The 18,439-nt window shown below is 48.6% G+C and overlaps 1 protein-coding gene across 1 annotated transcript; it reads right to left on the reverse strand.

The window, feature by feature from the left end:
• Window positions 1-4,421: 4,421 nt before the first annotated feature.
• Window positions 4,422-15,515, reverse strand: LOC113898569 (UL16-binding protein 3-like). Its single transcript, XM_027551832.1, has 5 exons — window positions 15,112-15,515; window positions 11,083-11,346; window positions 10,573-10,848; window positions 9,515-9,647; window positions 4,422-4,476 (listed from the first exon to the last, which is right to left on the reverse strand). Exons 1-4 carry the CDS (start codon window positions 15,191-15,193, stop codon window positions 9,532-9,534), a joined length of 738 nt encoding a protein of 245 aa, XP_027407633.1. The 5' UTR covers window positions 15,194-15,515; the 3' UTR covers window positions 4,422-4,476; window positions 9,515-9,531.
• Window positions 15,516-18,439: the final 2,924 nt, after the last annotated feature.

Raw genomic sequence — 18,439 nt, forward strand, 5'->3', positions numbered from 1 at the left:
CCACTCTGTTCACAAGGCCAACACCTAGCATTAGCCAACATATTTTTCTCCAGAGCTGTGCCAGGCCAGTTCAGAAGGAAAGCCCTAAACCTAGAGGACTGGCAGAATCTAGCCCAGTGTCCTGAGGGGAAATGGGGAGCATGGGAAGGCCGCTTCTGAGGAAGAGGGGTCAGGTGTGTGGTCACTATTGCACTCATCTCACACGCTAGCAAAGTAATGCTCAAAATTCTCCAAGCCAGGCTTCAACAGTATGTGAACTGTGAACTTCCAGATGTTCAAGCTGGGTTTAGAAAAGCCAGAGGAACCAGAGATCAAATTGCCAACATCTGTTGGATCATCAAAAAAGCAACAGAGTTCCAGAAAAACATCTATTTCTGCTTTATTAACTCCTGCTTATTAACTTAGGCTTTATTATTTACTTCTGCTTATTTGTTTTTATGCCAAAGCCTTTGACTGTGTGGATCACAACAAACTGTGGAAAATTCTTCAAGAGATGGGAATATCAGACCATCTGACCTGCCTCCTGAGAAATCTATATGCAAGTCAAGAAGCAACAGTTAGAACTTGACATGGAACAACAGACTGTTTCCAATAGGAAAAGGAGTATGTCAACGCTGTATATTGTCACCCTGCTTATTTAACTTATATGCAGAGTACATCATGGAAATGCCAGGCTGGATGAAGCACAAACTGGAATCAAGATTGCCGGGAGAAATATCAATAACCTCAGATATGCAGATGACACCACCCTTATGGCAGAAAGTGAAAAACTAAAGAGCCTCTTGATGAAAGTGAAAGAGGAGAGTGAAAAAGTTGGCTTAAGATTCAACATTCAGAAAACTAAGATCATGGCATCTGGTCTTATCACTTCATGGCAAATAGATGGGGAAACAATGGAAACAGGGACAGACTTTATTTTTGGGGGCTCCAAAATCACTGTGGATGGTGACCGCAGCTATGAAATTAAAACACACTTGCTCCTTGGAAGAAAAGCTATGACCAATCCAGACACCATATTAAAAAGCAGAGACATTACTTTGCCAACAAAGGTCCGTCTAGTCAAAGCTGTGGTTTTTCCAGTAGTCATGTATGGATGTGAGAGTTGGACTATAAAGAAAGCTGAGTGCCAAAGAATTGATGCTTTTGAACTGAGATGTTGGAGATGACTCTTGAGAGTCCCTTGGACTGCAAGGAGATCCAGCTAGTCCATCCTAAAGGAAATCAATCCTAAATATTCATTGCAAGAACTGATGCTGAAACTGAAACTCCAATCCTTTGGCCACCTGATGCGAAGAGCTGATTCATTGGAAAAGACCCTGATGCTGGGAAAGATTGAAGGCGGGAGGAGAAGGGGACAACAGAGTATGATATGGTTGTATGGCATCATCGGCTCGATGGACATGAGTTTGAGTAAGTTCCGAGAGTTGATGATGGACAGGAAGGCCTTGTGTGCTGCAGTCCATGGGGCCACATAGAGTCAGGAACGACTGAAAGACTGAACTGAACTGATACTTGGCTATACCTTATGAAAGTTCTTGGCTGAAATTCTTACTTGTGACTTTACTAATACGGTTGCATGAAGGGGAACCCCTTCCAGGGCCCAAGAGTGGGCTCCTGTGTAACACTTAGAAATGATTTGTCCGAGGAGACATATGTGCTGGCAAAGAAAGATACTGTATTGAGAAGGGGCACCCAGGCAGAGATCAGTAGGGTACGGGAACTTAGGAGAACAGCTCTGTGATGTGGCTTACAGTCCTGCATTTTATGAAGTGGGATTAGTTTCCAGCTTTTCTTTGGCCAATCATTCTGAATTAGGGGCGCAGGCATTGCTCAGCCAAGATGGATGCCAGCAAGCAGGATTCTGGGAAGTGGTAGGACACATGGTGTCTCTTTTTGACTTTTCCCAAATGCTTCCAGTTGGTGGCTGCTTATTAGTTTCTTCTTCCTTATTAAGACTTCCTGTTGTAAAATAACTCATGCAAATAGTTACTATGGTGCCTGGCCAGGGTGGGCGGTTTCAGTCACTATGCTTTCCCTAACAAAAGGGCAGAAAAGTTTCCAGTCCGCCATGCTCCGTGGGAAAGACTAAGTGGAAAGGATGGATGAGAAGTATCTCCAACAGTTCAAGGATGACTTTTGCTGAAGGTCAGGAAAGGCGGTAATAGATGGTGTGCCCAGTGGGTTTCCAGCAGGAACAGGGAGGGAGAAGGTGGAAAGCGCAGATGCCAGGTGGGGTTCCTGTATGTCAGGAGCAAAGTTGGTGCAATAGTCAATCAGACTAGAGAGTCCCAGTGCACCCAGGGCCTGACTGCAGAGAGTACAATGCTGGTCAGTAGCAGAGGTCGATCCTAGAGGCAAATAGATAGGCAGCCAACTGGGATACAAACTGCATGACTGAAAGAAACAAAACAAAGGGAGACAAAACACAAGGCGGAATGATCATGAGGCTGAAAGCAGCCATCCCCAGAGGAAGTCTAGATCCTCTGCCAAGTTTCCAGAACTGAGTCGGGTCTGATACTCAGAATCCATTACTGCAGAGAGTGAGAGAGATGCCAGGTCCCAGCAAGGAGGGCCCTTTCATCACCATGGCAAGTGCAAAAGTCCTGCTGGCCTTCCCCATCCTTGAAAGCCACCTGGTCATTGACCTGGGTAAGTGTACACCGGGAAGCAAGATACCCCCACATTCATATGGACCTACTGTGGGACTCACATCATGTCCGTGGATCTGAAGCTTCAGGACCCCCTGTCATTGAAGCGATACATAAGGTACTGGGTAGTGAATAGACATCTGTCCCAGGTCCTGCTCACAGAAGTGTCACTCGTCCACAGACCCACAGAGTGCTCATTTCACACGCATTGTATTTGTAACATGAGTGCACAATCTTTGCAGTTAGTAAGTGATCACGGAGTGAGGTCTACCATAGTAGTGATTTCCACTTTCACACTTCTAACCTGACTCCTCACCCCCCAGTTGTATCTATAAACAATATCATATCCTGGAGGAAATGACAGAGATGAGTACCAACCTACAACCTCTCTACAGCTGCAGAGGTGTCATCCCTATGCTGTCTCCATTTAATTACCAGTGTGGCCATAGATTTTTTGTAATGGCACATCTGAAATATTTCAGGCTTTGGAGATCATAGGCCTCTGTTGCAACTGTTCTCCTTGCACAAAAGCAGTTACAGATGATTGGTGAATAATGAGCATGGCAGACCTGCTTCTTGGGCAGATGACCCAGCAGAAACTGTGACATTAGAGGTATCTGTGGTCTGAAAGGTGCTATGTGCAGTATATGGCATTACTACTTGGCTGCTCACAACACAGACTCCTTGTGTCTTGAAGCAAGGCCATCCAACGTGCAGTGGGAAAGCCATACCATTTAAAAGTGGCTCCTGGTATGGTCCTGTGGTCTGACAGAGATGAGGCCTCTGGCCACGGAATGTCAGAGCTGCGCATCATGACCTGAGTTCACCAACCCCTAATCATTAGTTCAGATAGGCCAGCTCTCATAGCATAGAAGTGATTATCTGGTTTGGCATAACCAGGGCCACAGGGAAAATAAGAGGCCAGCAAGTGGCCTAGATGTGATACCAGAATTGTGGCATGGCCACTACCCTCTACTTACACCTGGGGCTTCATGCAGTATCCCCTGTAACTCCTTGGACCAAGGAAGTCGGTCCACAGAGAAGAAGGGGGAACATTAGCCTTTAACTACCAGATCCACACTCCTATCACATTCACAACACCTAGAAGGTACAGGGCAAGTTTCTGGTTCATAAACACACAACTGAGGAACCCCTTGTTTAATTCCCTTTATTGTTGTTCAGTCGCTCAGTCATGTCTGACTCTTTGCAACCTCATGGACTACAGCACGCCAGGCATCCCTGTCCTTCACCAACCCCCAGAGTTTGCTCAAACTCATGTCCATTGAGTCAGTGATGCCATCCAACTATCTCATCCTCTGTTGTCCCCTTCTTTTCCTGCCTTCAATCTTTCCCAGCATCAGGGTCTTTTCCAGTGTGTCAGCTCTTCGCCCTTCCATGGGATTCTCCAAGCAAGATACTGGAGTGTGTTGCCTTTTTCTTCTCCAGGGGACATACTCTGCATATAAGTTAAATAATCGGGGTGACAATATACAGCCTTGACGTACTCCTTTTCCTATTTGGAACCAGTCTGTTGTTCCATGTCCAGTTCTAACTGTTGCTTCCTGACCTGCATATAGGTTTCTCAAGAGGCAGGTCAGGTGGTCTGGTATTCCCATCTCTTTCAGAATTTTCCACAGTTGATTGTGATCCACACAGTCAAAGGCTTTAGAATAGTCAATGAAGCAGAAGTAGATATTTTTCTGGAATTCTCTCGCTTTTTCTATGATCCCGTGGATGTTGGTAATTTGATTTCTTGTTCCTCTGCATTTTCAAAATCCAGCTTGAACATTTTGGTTCAAGTACTGCTGAAGCCTGTGGAGACAGCAGCCTGTAATATTAATATTTATTAATTAAGACAAGAGTTGGAGAACTTTTTCTAAAGAAGACAGTAAATCTGTTTGTCTCTTCAGACAAACCAGATAGATTTTGTATCTGCATTTGTGTCCACTTAGAGACCTCCACATTTGTGAGACAACAGCAGCCAGAGAGAACATGAAAACCAACTGGGTTTCCCAGTGCAGGAGACACAGGAGATGTGGGTTCAGTCCATGGGTTCCCTGGAGGAGGAAATGGCAACTGTAGGGTAAGGGAGTTAGAGAAGGCAAGGCTCAGAAAAAGAACGAGACTGGCACTTTACAGGAACAGATCACCTTTAAAGAGGCGAGAAGGGGCAGCAGTCAGATTAGTGAGCTGCTGCACTAACCCAAGAAAAGAGTAAGTTTATATAGGCATATAGGTGGAAGTCTACTGTCTTAAGGGGGCCTATTCTTCAAGGTTGTTTGGAGTAGTTCTTGGGAGTAATCAACCTTAATGTCCATTTTTTTTCTTCAGGTGAAAGAGTTCTTTGTTTTGCATAGAATAGTGGGGAGGACCCAGAGGGGAATTTTAACTCCTGGTTATTTTGAGCCAAGAAACTTTCCTTCAGCAGCCCACTCCACAATTCTTGCTGGGATACTCCCATGGGCAGAGAAGCCTGGCAGAGGAGCCTGGTAGAGTACAGTCCTTGGGGTCAAAATGAATCAGACAAATCAAACAACTAAGCATGACTAGGATTTAACCCCAGGACTGGTTGATCCATCCCCTAGGGAATTATCTACTGAATAACCATAAGGGGTTTGACTTAGGTCACACCTGAATGACCTATTGTGTGGATAACAACAAACTGTGGAAAATTCTTAAAGAAATGGGAATATCAGACCACCTTACCTGTCTCCTGAGAAACCTGTAGGCAGGTCAAGAAGCAACAGTTAGAACCGTACATGGAACAATGGACTGGTTCCAAATTGGGAAAGGAGTAATGTATATTGTCTGCATATTGTCACCCTGCTTATTTAACTTATACGCAGAGTACATCATGCGAAATGCTGGGTGGGATGAAGCACAAGCTGGAATCAAGATTGCCGGGAGAAATATCAATAACCTTAGATATGCAGGTGACACCACCCTTATAGCAGAAAGCAAAGAGGAGCTAAAGAGCCTCTTGATGAAAGTGAAAGAGAAGCATGAAAAAGCTGGCTTAAAACTCAACATTCAAAAAATGAAGATCATGGCATCCAGTCCCATCACTTCATGGCAAAGAGATGGGGAAGCAATGGAAACAGTGACAGACTTCATTTTCTTGGGCTCCAAAATCACTACAGATGGTGACTGCAGCCATGAAACTAAAATACGCCTGGTTCTTGGAAGAAGAGCTATGACCAACCCAGACACCATATTAAAAAGCAGAGATATTACTTTGCCAACAAAAGTCCATCTGGTCAAAGCTATGGTTTTTCCAATAGTCATGTATGGATGTGACAGTTGGACCATAAGGAAAGCTGAATGCCAAAGAATTGATGCTTTTGAACTGTGGTGTTGGAGAAGACTCTGTAGAATCCCTTGGATAGCAAGGAGATCAAACCAGTCCATCCTAAAGGAAATCAACCCTGAATATGTATTGGAAGGGCTGATGCTGAAGCTCCAGTAATCTGAGCACCTGATGTGAAGAACAGGACTGAGCGAGTGAACTGAACTGTTTCCACAGTCTGTAGACATGAATGTGAGACCAGAGGGCAGAAGTGGGTGTGCCCATCCTCACCCTCATGCCCCGAGTCATGCTTTGGGAGACTGGGCTCCTGTCTTTCCTAGAGGCCAGGTTGGGAGGCTTTTGCTGGGGCGAGTCCTCAAGCAAGATGATAAGATGTCAGGTGATAGAGGGCATGTTTAGGATCTGTACATAGATGAGAAAGTTGGAGGCCCTGGGCTTCTTGGGATGCACAGAGATGAGTAATAAATGGTGCTGTAACCAAGCAGGACCCTGAGGAAGGAGCCTTCTAGGAACAGATTCCACCCATTCCCTGGACTCCTTCCCCCTGCACCTCCTCCCCAATCATCACAACATGACCGAGTCCCCCCAGCCCTCCCCTCCACCCCAGTGGGTTTGGTCCTTCAGGACGGCCACCTGTTGCCCCCCCCACCCCACCCTGCTCCAGTGGCTACAAATTCTGGATGGGTGGGCTGGGGGAGGGGGGCTGCAGGAGCATTTTCTGCCACTGCCCTGGCTCCCACATCTCTCTGCCTCACCTCCCTTCCAGCTGGGATTACTTTTTCACCCAAATCATCTCTTTTCCTGCCAGGAGGAAAGGAGCCTGCAGAGGTTTAAGAGGAGGGAGGATGGCACCCCACTGGGAAAGTTTCCAGGATGCCCAGGACACCCCCACTGCTCTCCTGGGTTCACCCCGAACTCACAGCCTCGGGGGGCCATGCAGAACCAGAGAGGAGCAGCACCAGGAAACCAAGACCAACCTTGGAACAGTGGTCCAAGACATACCACCTGGAGCCTGGAGACGACCCAACTCAGCAGACTGAGACCCTGCTTGGATGAGAAGGAATGAGAGGAAAAGAGATTTTCCAGTTCCTGCAGCAAAATGGGGAAGTGGGCATGGGGCCTCCTTCTCTGGTCATACCACTCCTCACATCATCCATGCCCCAACAGCTGCCCATTCCTGCAGTTTCCAATCATTCCAAACCTGTCTCCTGCCCCTCTTCCTTTTTTTCACCACATGGTTCTTCTGATACCTCAGCTTTCCTCCTCTCCATTCTCAGTTTTAGTCATTCTGAAACTGAGTCATTTTCAGCTCCAAAATCCCTGTGGATAGTGAGTGCATCCATGAAATTAAAAGACACTTGCTCCTGGGAAGGAAAGTGAAGAGAAACCTAGACAGCGTATGAAATGCAGAGACATCACTTTGCCAACAAATGTCTGTCTAGTCAAAGCAATGATTTTTCCAGTAGTCATGTATGGATGTGAAAGTTGGACCATAAAGGAGGCTGAGGGCCGAAGAATTGATGGTTTTGAACTTCAGTGCTGAAAAGACTCCTGAGAGTCCCTTGGACTGCAAGGAGATCAAACCATTCAGTTCTAAAAGAAATCCGTCCTGAAGAGTCATTGGAAGGACTGATGCTGAAGCTGAAACTCCAATACTTTGGCCACCTGATGCGAATAGCTGACTCATTGAAAAGACCCTGATGTTGGGAAAGATTGAAGGCAAAAGAAGAGAGCAGCACAGGGTGTGATGGTTAGATAGCTTCACCACCTCAGTGAACAGAGTTTGACCAAACTCTGGGAGATAGTGAAATACAGAGGAGCCTAGTATCCTGCATTCTGTGGGGTCGCAGGAGTCAGACGTGACTGAACAACAACGTGAAAGGGATAGAAGACAGCCACTACCTGCAGTGCCATCAACAGTACGTTCTCTAGTTGTTTCTGTTCCAGGGGAGCCCAGGACATTTTGTGGACCAATGTAATTGCTCTTTAGAAAAAGTTTGAGGACTCAGCTTGGAGTGTCTCTTTCCAAGTTTGGCAGGGAGACTGGGATCCAGAGCCGCCACTGTCGGCCACCTGGAGACGTCTTAAGGTTTTTTGTTCTCCAAATGACACTCGTAACCACTATGAAAGACTTTTTTTCCCCTTGGTGTTTGTCTCATTCGTTTTCTTTTGCACAACCTCCAACCAGTGTTTTAATATCTCAGAATTCTCATCTCAGGGCTCTCTGGTGATGAAGAGTGAAGCCAGAGACTGACAAGGCCTCCTAATTCTTGGTAAATAGGTAAATAGGTCCTTGTCTTTGGTCATTATTTCCATCCAAAGAGATTGTTAATGACCTAGAGAGGTCAAAGCCTGTGACAGAGGGCTCCATCTCTTTGTTATCATGGGGCTGCTGGCCTTTGCTGACTTCAGGAGTAACTGAGCCCTGAAGTAGGAGTGTGCTGAAACCTTAGCACAGGCAGTGCCCCATTTCATGTCTTCTCATTCAGTGAGGCTGGGATTCCTATTGACATATGTGGAAACTACACGTGCAGAAGTTTAAGAAAGAAACACAAAGCGATCAGATAATTTCACCATGACCACTGTTTTGGAAGTATGTTCTGTTGCTGACACCCATTAAAATCACCTGCTGGTTGATTCCACTCCCATCTGGGGTCTGCACTGTGTCCAGGTGCCAGGAGCATGCACGGGTGGGGGTGGCCAAGCCTGTCCAGAGAGCCCCGTCTCCCCCCACCTGGCTGTCCTGACCAGGACTCTAATGCTGTCCTTCTGCCTTTCTCCTGCTCTCCTAGTCATTTGCCTCTTCACCAGCCTCCTCCACTGAGGTTACCAGGTCCCCCGTGTTGCCTCTTCCCAGGAATTAAACCCAGGCCCCTGTCCTCCAGGCCTGTGCATGAGAACCTTTCCCTGACACACAGATCACCTGCTTAGGCTCAGGACTGAAGCGAGTAAAGAATCAATCTGCTCCCTTTACTCCTGTCCTGATCCTCCCTCATGGGGCAGGTCCAGGGAGGAGGGGCCTTGCTTCCTGACAGCCTTGAGGGGTTTCAGGGAAACCTCTTTCCTTCACTCCCCTCAGCCTCAGAGCCAGCAGCACACACAGCTCTAAGGACCAGGGTCCCTGCCCCCCATCTCTTCCTGGTCCCCCCAGTAGGGCACCTCCACCCCAGCTCAGGCCCACTCATCCTGTCACCTCTGTTCAAGGCAAGGCCTCTCAGTGATGGAGGCTCTGGGTCCCCAGGAGGCTGGTGGCGTGCAGGCCACAGGCTGAGTCACAACTGCTGCTGCTCCTGGAGCACAGGCCTGGCCTCTGCCCTTCCCACAGTCTCTGCTGTGGGGCTCCTGCCTTGCCTGCTTGACCCAGGCCACTTCCTGTGAGAACGGGCCTTTGGAGTTGGGTCTGCAGTTCTTGCTCTCAGGTGATATGGAGTCTTATTCACCTGCTCATTTCCAGGATGAGGAGGTTCAGTGAGGGGCAGGGGTTGGGTGGGATTCACCTTCCCCGGCCTCACACCAGGCCCTGTGCCCCTGCCTTCCCTCTGAATTCTGCCCTCAGTACCTGTTCCTGGAAAGGACTCAGCCCAGGAAGACAGTTATGATGAAACCGGTGAGGAGCACGGGGAGGATCCAGGTGATGTGCCTGATGGCTGGGGCCGAGGAGTTGACTCTGAGGGGAGCTTCAGCTGGTGATGCTGTAAGGAAAGTGAGAGTGAAGCCCTTGTCCCGACCTCTAAACTAAGCAGATGCCTTCTCAGCCCCCCGGACCCGGGTACCCTACTATGGAGTCATTAGTGCATAATTTCTTTACAATGCTGTGTTGGTTTCTGTTGTAGGACCATGCAAATCAGCCATAATTAGATACATATATCCCCTCCATCCTGAACCTTCTTTCCCGCTCCCATCCCACCCCTCTAGGTCATCACATAGCGCCAGCCTGGGCTCCCTGTGTTATATAGCATTTTCCCACTGGTTAGCTATTTTCCACATCATAGTACGTATATACGTCACTGCTACCGTCTCAGTTTGTCCCACCCTGCCCTTCCCCTGCTCTGTTCACAAGTCTGTCTCTGTGTCATGCAGTCATTTGAATCAACCATATGGCAGCCCCTGTGACAGGTCCTGAAGTGAGATGGAGGAAGGGAGGCGCCCCATCTCCACAGAGCTCAGACAGTGAATGGGCGAGCAAGGGTCCCCACGCAGCCCCTCAGTCCTGCATGACGTCAGATGAGGCGACACGAGGATGGGAACAGATTAAGTCCTCTCAGGAGCTGATGTTTGAGGCGGTATTGACAGATTTCCAGAACTAGAATAGTCAATATTTTTAAAGAGTTTGTAGAGAGAGGGTCAGTAAGAAGGAAATCTCTAGAATCAGAGTGGTGCCCTCATGTTAGGGGTCAGCAAGAATCCATGTACAATGGTTCAAAGGCCTGTGATGTGAGGGACAGATGTCAGGAGGCGGAAGAGGAAAGAGGATCACAGAGCATCCCCAGGGCCATTGTTGTCCCAGGAACTGTTCAGCTTGAATAGATCACTTTCACACACACACACACACACACAGAGGGGTGGGTCCATGCCCCTTTGAGTGGACTACCACTGCTTTCTTCTAGTCTCACTTACCCGTGGTCTTCAACATTTCCTCCCAATGCACCAAGAAATCCTGAAGCCAGACCCGACAGTCTCCCATGGAGACCTTCTTGAAGAAGTTGGTCACAGCTCTGTCCTTCTCCCACTTCTCTCTCATCCGCCTCCCTCCAGAATGAACCTCTGTCCAGTGTCCATTCTCCGAATCAAAGAGGAGGCACATTTGTCCACTGAAGCCGAACTGCCAGGATCCACTGATGTGTCCATCATCTTCACACCGACATGTCATCCTGCCCTGCAGGGTGAGAGGGTCTGCCCCCGCCGTGGCAAAGAGCTCAGCCTCTGGGCTTGACAGATTCTTTGCCCCACCTGGGTCCACCTCCCCTGAGCCCAGCTAATCTGGCCCTGTTCCCTCCTCCAAGGCCTGCTCCTTCCACTGGACTACTAGGGAAGGAACAATATCCTCCATTTTATTCTTTACCCAAAAACAATGAAAGAGTTTAAGCCCCCAGTCTGCTCCTTCTGCACTTGGACTTTCTAACTCACCTGTGACCGTGCGTTTCTCTGACGTAACATCAGGCAGTTGTTCCCTGAGCAAGTCCCCGATGTCTCTGAGTGTTTCAGTCTGTGTTTCCCAGGCCTTTGTCGTTTTCACCTCCTCCCCCAATGGGCTTGTGAATTGGATCTTAGCACGACCACAGTCATAGGAGAGAAAAACCTTTCCGTCCACCTGGCCTTGAACCACACACCATGGTTGTCCAGGTCTGGGCTGAGAATCGACGGTAAAGTTATAGCAAAGAGAGTGAGCATCTGTGAAGGCAAAAGGCAGGTGAGGGCAGGGTTGGCAGAAAAAGGCCCATAGGCCTCCTCCCCTCAGTTACGTGAGAGCAGAGTAAAGGAGCAGGGCTGGCCTGGCAAAGCAAGCATGGTCCCTCCTGCTCCATCCCTGACACTCCATAGAGCCAGTGCCCCTCCCTTCCTTGTGGAGAAGGAAAGGTCCCCTGCTGGGCAGAAACTGCACATCCTGGATATAGCCCCTTGCCCACCAGTCAGTACCCAGGGTTGACCAACACACAGCCTTGCTGGATTACATGCCAGACAGTCTGCAGGAAAAGCCTAGGTGGAAGAGGACTTTCAGAATCGAACCCAGTGTCCTGCCAGAGATGGAGAGCATGTGGGGGCTGCTTCTGAGGAGCATTTCATTTTTAGAACAGAGCCTCTTTTCAGAACGCATCCCTGGAGAAGGAAGCCACGTTCCAGTGAGGAGTGCCCTTTCATCGCCACAGTAAGCCCGAAAGTCCTTTCCTTCTTTTCCAATGAGCCACATGACCATGGACTCAGGTAAGTGAACCTGAAGAAGCAGAAACTACTCCCACATTCATGTTGGACCTGGCATGTTACTAGCATTATGCACAGGGACTGAAGTATCATCATGGCCTCCCTGTTTCTGAAGTGAGGCTCGGGGCTCCAGGCAGTCAGTGGATAGCTGTGCCTGGTAACAGTGGATAGCTGTCCCTGCTAAGAGTGCTTGTCCCTGGGTCCACAGATCCACACCACCCTCATTTCACATCGCCTGGATTTCTGACATGAATGGACAATCTTTGTAGTTAGTAAAGTAAAGTAATGCTCAAAATTCTCCAAGCCAGGCTTCAGCAATACGTGAACCGTGAACTTCCAGATGTTCAAGCTGGTTTTAGAAAAGGCAGAGGAACCAGAGATCAAATTGCCAACATCCGCTGCATCATCCTAAAAGCACGAGAGTTTCAGAAAAACATCTATTTCTGCTTTATTGACTATGCCAAAGCCTTTGACTGTGTGGATCACAATCAACTGTGGAAAATTCTGAAAGAGATGGAAATACCGGACCACCTGACCTGCCTCTTGAGAAACCTGTATGCAGGTCAGGAAGCAACAGTTAGAACTGGACTTGGAACAACAGACTGGTTCCAAATAGGAAAAGGAGTCTGTCAAGGCTGTATATTGTCACCCCGATTATTTAACTTATCTGCAGAGTACATCATCAGAAACACTGAGCTGTTGGAAGCACAAGCTGGAATCAAGATTGCTGGAAGAAATATCAATAACCTCAGATATGCAGATGACACCACCCTTATGGCAGACAGTGAAGAGGAACTAAAAAGCCTCTTGATGAAAGTGAAAATGGAGAGTGAAAAAGTTGGCTTAAAGCTCAACATTCAGAAAACGAAGATCATGGCATCTGCTCCCATCACTTCATGGCAAATAGATGGAGAAACAGTGGAAACAGTGTCAGACTTTTTATTTTTGGGGGCTCCAAAATCACTGCAGATGGTGATTGCAGCTATGTAATTAAAAGAGGCTTACTCCTTGGAAGGAAAGTTATGGCCAGCCTAGACAGCATATTAAAGAGCAAAGACATTACTTTGTCAACAAAGGTCCATCTAGTCATTGCTATGATTTTTCCAGTGGTCATGTATGGATCTGAGAGCTGGACTACAAAGAAAGCTGAGCGCAGAAGTATTGATGCTTTTGAACTGTCATGTTCGAGAAGACTGTTGAGAGTCCCTTGGACTGCAAGGAGATCCAACCAGTCCATCCTAAAGGAGATCAGTCCTGGGTGTTCATTGGAAGGACTGATGTTGAAGCTGAAACTCTAATCCTTTGGCCACCTGACTCGAAGAGCTGACTCATTTGAAAAGACCCTGATGCTGGGAAAGCTTGAAGGCAGGAGGAGAAGGGGACGACAGAGGATGAGATGGTTGGATGGCATCACTGACTCAATGGATATGGGTTTGTGTGGACTCTGGGAGTTGGTGATGGACAGGGAGGCTTGGCGTGCTGCAGTTCATGGGGTCGCAAAGAGTCAGACACGACTGAGCGACTAAACTGATAAAAACTGATCTCCCTGGATATCTCAATATCCTTCACCTTAGCTTTTGTCTCCAAAAAGTGACACTTTTCAACTCCCACTCCTCTCTCCCAAGGGTACAATAACTGGAGATGGGAGCTGCACTGCTGGGTGTGTCGCCTCTCAGATGCTGAGTCATCTGCAACATGGCTTGGGACGTGTTGGGAACTACTGGGACAGGATCATAAATAGTTCTGCTAGTGATTCTGTACAAACTGAAGTTTTTACTTCAAATTTTTTGTGGCACATTTTTCATCGTTTCAACGTTAAGACTGTAAAGCTTTTTGAAGACTACTGTCAAGTGGAGCTGCACTGGAAGATTAAAAGATTCTTATAACCTCAGAATCTACTTTGCCAGAACAAAAACTCAGTCCGAAACACAGACACAATGCGTGGCCACTGCCCCCGAGTAGAAACGATGAAGAGGGAATTCCCACGAAATTGTTTACTTGGAAACCTGCTTTATGTTCAAACTGACTCTGTAAGCCAAGTGAAGGGCAGGGAATTTGTCTCGCTGGGTATTAACAGGTTAAAGGATTAGTGTTAATCGCTCAGTCCTGTCTGACTCTGCGACCCCATGGACTGACTGTAGCCCTCCAGGCTCCTCTGTCTATGGGATTCTCCAGGCAAGAAGACTGGAGTAGGTTGCCATTCCCTTCTCCAGGGGATCCTCCCAACTCAGGAATCAAACCAGGCAGATTCTTTACCGAAATAAGATCATTTCTCACACAATGAAGTTATGCATCAAGACCGAAGAGCCAACACACCCGGTTCTCGCTAAGGTAGAGGGTCGCGCTGACCTCCCTCCCCCAGCCCCTTCCCCCCACCATCTCCCCGGACCCCGGCAGCTGGTGGCAGGGCGCTGGGAGCTGGAGGGGCGGGGCCTCGCGTGGCTGGCGCGAGCGCAGCAGAGCCAGCAGGAGCAGCACCGGCGGCAGCGGCAGCCCGCAGGATGCGCGGCCCCGGGTAAGGCCGAGCAGATCCGTCCCGCTTGGGACCGCGCCTCCGCCGCCCAGGAGAAGCTGGGCCGCCGCGGGCCGTCGCCACCGCCGCCCGCGAGCCCTTCACAGACCCGAGCTTCGGCCGCCGCGCAGCTCATCTCGTCCTAGCACGTGGCAGCCAGCCGCGGCCGCCACTTCCGCGCTCTCAATCTCGGCCCTGCCTTCTCTGCAGCCCCGTCCGTTCTGCAGGTGAAATGTATTACCTGTAAAGAGCTCTGGTCTTACAAGGACAGAGAGCGGTACCGATCTGAAGGGTTTGTGTGAGCAGATGGGGTCGGGGGAGGGCGTGCTTTTCGAGGAGTTACCTGGGTCTCTTCTCCCGGGGACGGCCACCTGTCCCAAACCCCCTGGCTCCAGGGCTCCCACTTCGCAAGGGCAGGCCGGGGTCTTGAGGGCAGCATTTCCTGCTGCTTTCTCGCCACCTTTTCTACCAACTTCACCTCCGAAACTCCCGGCACCAACCACTGTTTCACCAAAGTCACCTCTTTTTTGGCCCAGAGGGTGGGTAACCAGCCCGGGAAAGCCCCCCACCCCAGGAGCAAAGGGGCCAGGGGAAGGGACAGAGGAGGGCGGGGGTCACACAGCACAAAGTTTCCCTAACCCCCTCGTATACCCCCATCCCTTCCCGGGTTAAGTCATTCCCTCCACCCCTCCACCCACAACCGAGGAGTTCATCCCTGAACTCACCGCCTGGCGTCGCGCTGAACGGGTAAAACAGAAGTAGAAGCAGAAAGCAAAGACCGGGCTTGAAACCCCGGATCCAGGCCATTGTCACCTCATCCCAATTTCGCAGGAATGCTAGGTTGCCGGTTGGAAGTGGGGATTATCTGAGACCTAGCTGGCTCTGGCTGGTTTCTTTGTGCCTGCTCCTTTCCAGCGGCACGCCTCTGGGTCCCGCCCGCTGGGCTGGGCTGAACCAACTTGGCCAGGCTTGTCCTGAAAGACCGGCTGGTTCCTGATTGCCAGTTGCTGTGTCCCATCCCTTCCCTCTAGAATCATGGGCTCATAGCTAGAATCTTTGCAGTCAGATGGCATGGGGAAGCCTTACAAATAGCTGTGAAAAGAAGAGAAGCGAAAAGCAAAGGAGAAAAGGAAAGATATAAACATGTGAATGCAGAGTTCCAAAGAATAGCAAGGAGAGATAAGAAATCCTTCCTCGTCAATGAATGCAAAGAAATAGAGGAAAACAACAGAATGGGAAAGACTAGAGATCTCTTGAAGAAAATGAGAGATACCAAGGGAACATTTCATGCAAAGATGGGCTCGATAAAGGACAGAAACGGTATGGACCTAACAGAAGCAGAAGATATTAAAAAGAGGTGGCAAGAATACACAGAAGAACTGTACAAAAAAGATCTTCATGACCAAGATAATCACGATGGTGTAATCACTCACCTAAAGCCAGACATCCTGGAATGTGAAGTCAAGTGGGCTTTAGAAGGCATCACTACGAACAAAGCTAGTGGAGGTGATGGAATTCCAGTGGAGCTATTTCAAACCCTGAAAGATGATGCTGTGAAAGTGCTACACTCACTATGCCAGCAAATTTGGAAAACTCAGCAGTGGCCACAGGACTGGAAAAGGTCAGTTTTCATTCCAATCCCAAAGAAAGGCAATGCCAAAGAATGCTCAAACTACCGCACAATTGCACTCATCTCACACGCTAGTAAAGTAATACTCAAAATTCTCCAAGCTAGGCTTCAGCAAGACATGAACTGTGAACTTCCAGATGTTCAAGCTGGTTTTAGAAAAGGCAGAGGAACCAGAGATCAAATTGCCAACATCCGCTGCATCATCTAAAAAGCAAGAGAGTTCCAGAAAAACATCTATTTCTGCTTTATTGACTATGCCAAAGCCTTTGACTGTGTGGATCACAATCATCTGTGGAAAATTCTTCAAGAGATGGGAATACCAGATCACCTGACCTGCCTCTTGAGAAACCTGTATGCAGGTCAGGAAGCAACAGTTAGAACTGGACATGGAACAACAGATTGGTTCCAAATAGGAAAAGGAGTCCGTTAAGGCTGTATATTGTCACCCTGCTTATTTAACTTATCTGCAGAGTACATCATCAGCAACCCTGGGCTGGAAGAAGCACAAGCTGGAATCAAGATTGCTGGAAGAAATATCAATAACCTCAAATATGCAGATGACACCACCCTTATGGCATAAAGTGAAGAGGAACTAAAGAGCCTCTTGATGAAAGTGAAAGAGGAGAGTGAAAAAGTTGGCTTAAAGCTCAACATTCAGAAAACAAAGATCATGGCATCTGGTCCCATCACTTCATGGGAAATAGATGGGGAAACAGTGGAAACAGTGTCAGACTTTTTATTTTTGGGGCTCCAAAATCACTGCAGATGGTGATTGCAGCCATGAAATTAAAAGATGCTTACTCCTTGGAAGAAAAGTTATGACCAACCTAGATAACATATTGAAAAGCAGAGACATTACTTTGCCAACAAAGGTCTGTCTACTCAAGGCTATGGTTTTTCCAGTAGTCATGTATGGATGTGAGAGTTGGACTGTGAAGAAAGCTGAGCACCGAAGAATTGATGCTTTTGAACTGTGGTGTTGGAGAAGACTCTTGAGAGTCCCTTGGACTGCAAGGAGATCCAACCAGTCCATTCTAAAGGAGATCAGCCCTGGGTGTTCTTTGGAAGGAATGATACTAAAGCTGAAACTCCAGTACTTTGGCCACCTCATGAGAAGAGTTGACTCATTGGAAAAGACTCTGATGCTGGGAGGGATTGGGGGCAGGAGGAGAAGTGGACGACAGAGGATGAGATGGCTGGATGGCATCACCGACTCGATGGACGTGAGTCTGAGTGAACTCCGGGAGTTGGTGATGGACAGGGAGGCCTGGTGTGCTGCAATTCATGGGGTCGCAAAGAGTTGGACACGACTGAGCAACTGAACTGAATTGAACTGAACTGAGCATTCACTCATGGAGAAGGCAATGGCACCCCACTCCAGTACACTTGCCTGGAAAATCCCTTGGATGGAGGAGCCTGGTCGGCTGCAGTCCATGGGGTTGCGAAGAGTCGGACACGACTGAGCAACTTCACTTTCACTTTTCACTTTCATGCATTGGAGAAGGAAATGGCAACCCACTCCAGTGTTCTTGCCTGGAGAATCCCAGGGATGGTGGCTGCTGTCTATGCGGTCGCACAGAGTTGGACACGACTGAAGTGACTTAGCTTAGCAGCATTCACTCAAGATACCTCCACAGTGCAACAGAACCAGAATTTCTGATTTCAGAAGGCAGAATGGCCATCACATATCATAACACAGAACACAAACTATACACTTAGGCCCAGCCGCCCTAATTGGTTGCCCCTGTAAATGAAAGGCTGCAGTCTCTCAGAAAACCTCCTACAGAGACCCAGAACTCAGCTCCAAGTACTAACAGAGTAAACTGAAATAGCTCGGGTCTTGAAATGTTGCAAAGGGAGGAAAGGAGGCCAGGTTGAAAGAAGAGGGGAGGAGGGGGGACTAAAGGGGGCCTTGTGGACATTACCTGCCACCAGGCCTTGCAGGACTTTCCCCTGGACTTCCAGGCAGGGAGGACTGGAGCTCAGCCCTCCAGAAACCAGACAGCAGGCCAGAATTCGAGTTCTCTGCTCACTGGAGGTCATCAGGCTCCGACCCTCAGTTCAGGCTGAGGCCCTTCAACTAGACTCCTGCATTCGGGACCAGGATAGAAGAAAAAAGTACAAAAGGAGGGACTGAAAAGAAGAAAGGGGAAAAGGTCAATAAAGTCTCTTGTTTCTTACCCAGTTGGGGCAATAGCCAGTTGTCTGCATTAGGAGGAGAACAGGGACAAAAAGTCCCTGTTTCTACCACTGGGTCTGGTTGGTCAGCAGACGAGCTGGTCCCTGAGTACCTGAGTGGTCAATTGTATTGAAGAAATCCCACCAGAGTTGCCCTTTGTTGCAGGAAGGGGGAGCCCTTCCCAGGAACAAGAGTGGGCTCTTGTCTAACATTCGGAAGTGAATTGTCCGAGGAGACCCAGGCA

The sequence above is a fragment of the Bos indicus x Bos taurus genome, chromosome 9, assembly GCF_003369695.1.
Source record: "Bos indicus x Bos taurus breed Angus x Brahman F1 hybrid chromosome 9, Bos_hybrid_MaternalHap_v2.0, whole genome shotgun sequence".
Taxonomy (NCBI): domain Eukaryota; kingdom Metazoa; phylum Chordata; class Mammalia; order Artiodactyla; family Bovidae; genus Bos; species Bos indicus x Bos taurus.